This window comes from Sprattus sprattus (genome assembly GCF_963457725.1).
Source record: "Sprattus sprattus genome assembly, chromosome: 13".
Taxonomy (NCBI): domain Eukaryota; kingdom Metazoa; phylum Chordata; class Actinopteri; order Clupeiformes; family Clupeidae; genus Sprattus; species Sprattus sprattus.
Window position 1 is genome coordinate 29,340,915 of NC_137911.1, and position 4,414 is coordinate 29,345,328.

Genomic DNA, 4,414 nt, shown 5'->3' on the forward strand with positions numbered 1-4,414 from the left:
TCAGTAAAGACTTACAATAGTCTGCAACATTCGTGTAGCACAGAAACAACTAACCGAGTCAATTTAGACATATAAAAAGTCGTGTAGATAGCTTAATTCACATGAAACATTCCCCACTACATTAGACACAACACGCCGCCATCTTGGTTAGATTTTTTTTTTTGAGTGCGCACTGATTTGGAACGCTCAGGTAGATGAAAACAGGTCGTACATTTACTATACCGTTGAATATAGCACACCCCGGAACTCACTCTCAGAATGGTGGATTCCATCTACCCGTGTTATAATTCCATCTACCCGTGTTATAAACCTGATTAACCCATGTATTGGAATGATCAACATGTATTGACCTGATTAACACACTTATTTACCTGATTAACCCATGTATTGGACTGATTAACACATGTATTGACCTGATTAAAACATGTATTTGGCCTGATTAAAACACGTATTGACCTGATTAACACATGTATTGACCTGATTAACACACTTATTGTTCCCACTTGTAGCTGAGGAACTGCTGTGTAGTTCTGTGTTTTGAAAAAAGTAAGAACATTTATTGGCTAAATTCATCACCGAAAAACATACAAAGGTAGTGTGCTTTTATCAATGCCAACTGTGCTGTTATTGCTATATGCAAGGCTAGCTAGTTAGCTTAGGAGTTAAAGACAAAAAAAACATGATGCTTCTGTTTTTAAAGTTACTTATAAAAACCATAAGGTCAATTAGAATCTTTAAATCACTTTCTATGAAATACTGCAATCGAGAGAAACACAGAGTGGTTTGTCCTGGGATATACCCATCACCTGGGCTTCAGTGCTTAAATCACACCGTCTGATTAAAACCTACACCGTAACATCATATATCAGGTGAATTAGCATATAATTAATGTTTTTATATAATTAAGTATGTTAATCATGGCCAGTGTCATCCGCACATTTGGAGCTCATCTCTTATCTTTAATTTCTTAATGAGGGCAATGGTGGCTCTTACTGATGATGATTGAGTCAGTCGGTGAAGTCACAGTCTGTTCCCCAGAGGGGAGAGGAGGGTTTGCACACAAAGCGGAATTCACCCCCGCTGACGACTCTCCGAATTCAAACCAGGTCAACTGAGTGAACAGTAACCATGACGTGAGGGCTTACTGAGTCAGCATTCCTCAAAGCTCAGTTGAAATATACGCCCCATTTCATTAAAACGCCTGACAACATCATGTATTATCACGTGTTTCTATTTCTTTATAACGATTGCAATATAACATTGGTTTTAATGAAGGATTGCAACATCTAAATAATTGGTTCCACACAGATTTTACAATCATACATACACAGACAGACATCATCTAGAGACAGACTGTAATCAATATCGTAATAATTCCATAAAATACATTGCTGTAAATGTAGGCGCGTTTTTTTTTTTTAAATTAAATATTGTGATACATGATGCACGTGATTGCATGCATTATACGAATTATTACATTTCATTTCATTCATTATATGTAAATGAAACATTGTAGACATTTTTTTTGTGCATTTTATGTTTGCACATGAAGTTTGCATTCAAATAAAAAATGTGTCTGTTAAATGTTTATTAGTGCTTTGTAATTGTTAACAACAAATTTACATCCAACCGTCACAAGAAATGCGTAGAGATGTTACTAGTTATGAGTCAGCAGAACTACCTGAGTCGAGTTCAAAGAATTGCACGGCGTCAGAGGAAATACACCCACGCCTGCACTGTGCATATAAACCATCCATGACCTCTGTGACTGTAGACATCAGACAGACTCCCTCACATCTCCCAGACAGGACATCAGACAGAAGAAGACTGATCGACCATAATGCATTCAGCTTCGAAGAATCGAGTTTTCATGGTAAGTTTTAGCAGTGTGCATGTGTGTGTCGTTTTGCAACTTCGTAACAGAGGTAAACTACTTACTGCAATATTATGGTACCTCTGCACCACATAACCTCTATACTGTACCACCTCTAGGGTTAGGGTTAGGGTCATAGCCTCTTTACTATACCACCTCTAGGGTTAGGATTAGGGTCATAGCCTCTTTACTACACCACCTCTGTCATTCTGTATAACAGGATATCAACACAGCTGCCATTGCTCTACTGTACACTGTACTGTTCCCGCTACGTGTTTTAGACCAATGTGTAAACGCAGTTACACAGTCAGACAAACTTTGATTTTCAGGAGCCAGGTAGTGAGCCAGGTAGTGAGCACCTTGCTCCTTTATTGATATTTCCAAATGTGAAAACTTGTGATGCTAGCTGTGCTAGCTGTGGCTGTGGAACTCTGCTGGTTCCCATGGTGATGGATGCACCATCTTAGCAGCTTCTTCTCCCTCGCTGCCGTTCTTGTCTGACTTCTCTAACAGCCTCTCTCCTCCTCCTCCTCTCCCTTCAGCTGCCCGGCCTGCTGGGTGTGTGTGTGTGTGTATGTGTGTGTGTGTGTGTGTGTGTGTGTACTTCACTAAGAGTCTCTCTCTCCTCCTCCTCTCCCTTCAGCTGCCCGGCCTGCTGGGTGTGTGTGTGTGTGTGTGTATGTGTGTGTGTGTGTGTGTGTGTGTGTGTGTACTTCACTAAGAGTCTCTCTCTCCTCCTCCTCTCCCTTCAGCTGCCCGGCCTGCTGGGTGTGTGTGTGTGTGTGTGTGTGTGTGTGTGTGTGTGTACTTCACTAAGAGTCTCTCTCCTCCTCCTCCTCTCTCTTCAGCTGCCCGGCCTGCTGGGTGTGTGTGTGCTGCTCATGGTGGCGCAGGGGGCTCCCCATGCCAAGGGCGCGGGCAAGAGGGTGAGGAAGGACCATGCCAGCGTCTACCTGCTCCTCAACACCAGCCAGCCTGACAGCCTGCGCATATTGGACGTCAACAACAGCTCTCTGTCCCCCTGGACGTACAGGTGAGTCTGGCACACCCTCACACACACACACACACACACACACACAAACACTCACACACACACACACACACACACACACACTCACACACACAAAAACACTCACACACACCCTAACATACACACACACACATACTCACATACAAACTCACACACTCACACACTCATACACACACTCACACTCACACTCAGACACACACACACACACACACACACACACACACACACACACACACACACACACACACACACACACACTCTCTCACTCACACTCACACTCACACTCACACACACACACACACACACACACACACACACACTCACACACATAGTAGTAGTAATTCGTTTCAGTAGGTGTACTGATACCTCATAGTGGACATAATGTTTATTTTCCTTACTGACAATGGGTTATAGTGTGTGTGTGTGTGTGTATGCGTGTGTGTATATGTGTGTGTATGAGAGAGAGAGAGAGGGAGATAGAATGAGGTCACCAGCACACAAATGACCTCAATTAGCGTTTGTGTGATCACACTTTGTGTCAGAAGCAGACGCAATGTTTCCAAACTTCTGGTAGAAGTCAACCTGTGACATTCATTAAGAAAAAAACTCCACGACATAAGTGCTGACTTTGCAATGCTTGTGTGATGTGTTTCTCTGAGGTTCAGTCTGCATTGCTTGATGTCCCTGTAGCCGCTCTCGTTGGTGTTTATTCCTCTCTGCTAGTTCATTTCACCCCACACTTCTTGCAAACTGTGCATGGATCTGTGCCTAATGTGCTTATTTTATTACTAACTACTTTGTAGATTTTTTAAAGTTAATATTTATTGATTTTCAATGTATGTTTGGATTTTGAATTACTCTATTTAATACTGATGTGTTGTAAACTGTCAACATTTGGCTGGGTTATTTATTTAATAAAGTGTTCAGTGTTTATCTCAGATGGTGTTGTGAGTCACTTCAGACCACACGTGCCTAATTCTATTATAATATTAATAACATTATAATATACTATTAATATAATATCATTATATATTATGTTATATATTATTATATTATATGAATATATAATATAATCATTATAATTAACAACATTATAATATAATATTACTCTCTGCTAGTTCATTTCACCCCACACTTCTTGCAAACTGTGCATGGAGCTGTGCCTAATATGCAACACGTGCCTAATTCTGCCCTCAACCCCACAGCTTCTCCCACGATGAGAACCGGTTCCCCCCGGACATTGCGGAGGCCCGGTGCCTGTACACCGGCTGCTTGACCCGCGGCGGGGAGGAGGACCTGGACGTGCAGTCCAAACCCATCCATCGGCAGATCCTGGTGCTGAGGAGAGTGGCGGGCGAGAAGGGAGACTACGTCTTTAAACTCGACTACAAGACCGTCGCCGTGGGCTGCACCTGCGTCCGCCCCCTTGTCCTCCACCAATAGACACAGAGGGGAAAACAAACAAACAAACAAACAAACAAACAAATACCTCCTTTTGGCTCTGTGGTGTT

The 4,414-nt window shown here is 42.3% G+C and overlaps 1 protein-coding gene across 1 annotated transcript; it reads left to right on the top strand.

Moving 5' to 3' along the window:
• Positions 1–2,754: 2,754 nt before the first annotated feature.
• il17a/f1 (interleukin 17a/f1) lies at positions 2,755–4,346 on the top strand (the record flags this gene model as incomplete). The annotated part of the gene is made up of 2 exons (XM_080850278.1): positions 2,755–2,906; positions 4,109–4,346. 2 exons carry the CDS (start codon positions 2,755–2,757, stop codon positions 4,344–4,346), a joined length of 390 nt encoding a protein of 129 aa, XP_080706404.1.
• Between the last annotated feature and the right edge of the window lie 68 nt (positions 4,347–4,414).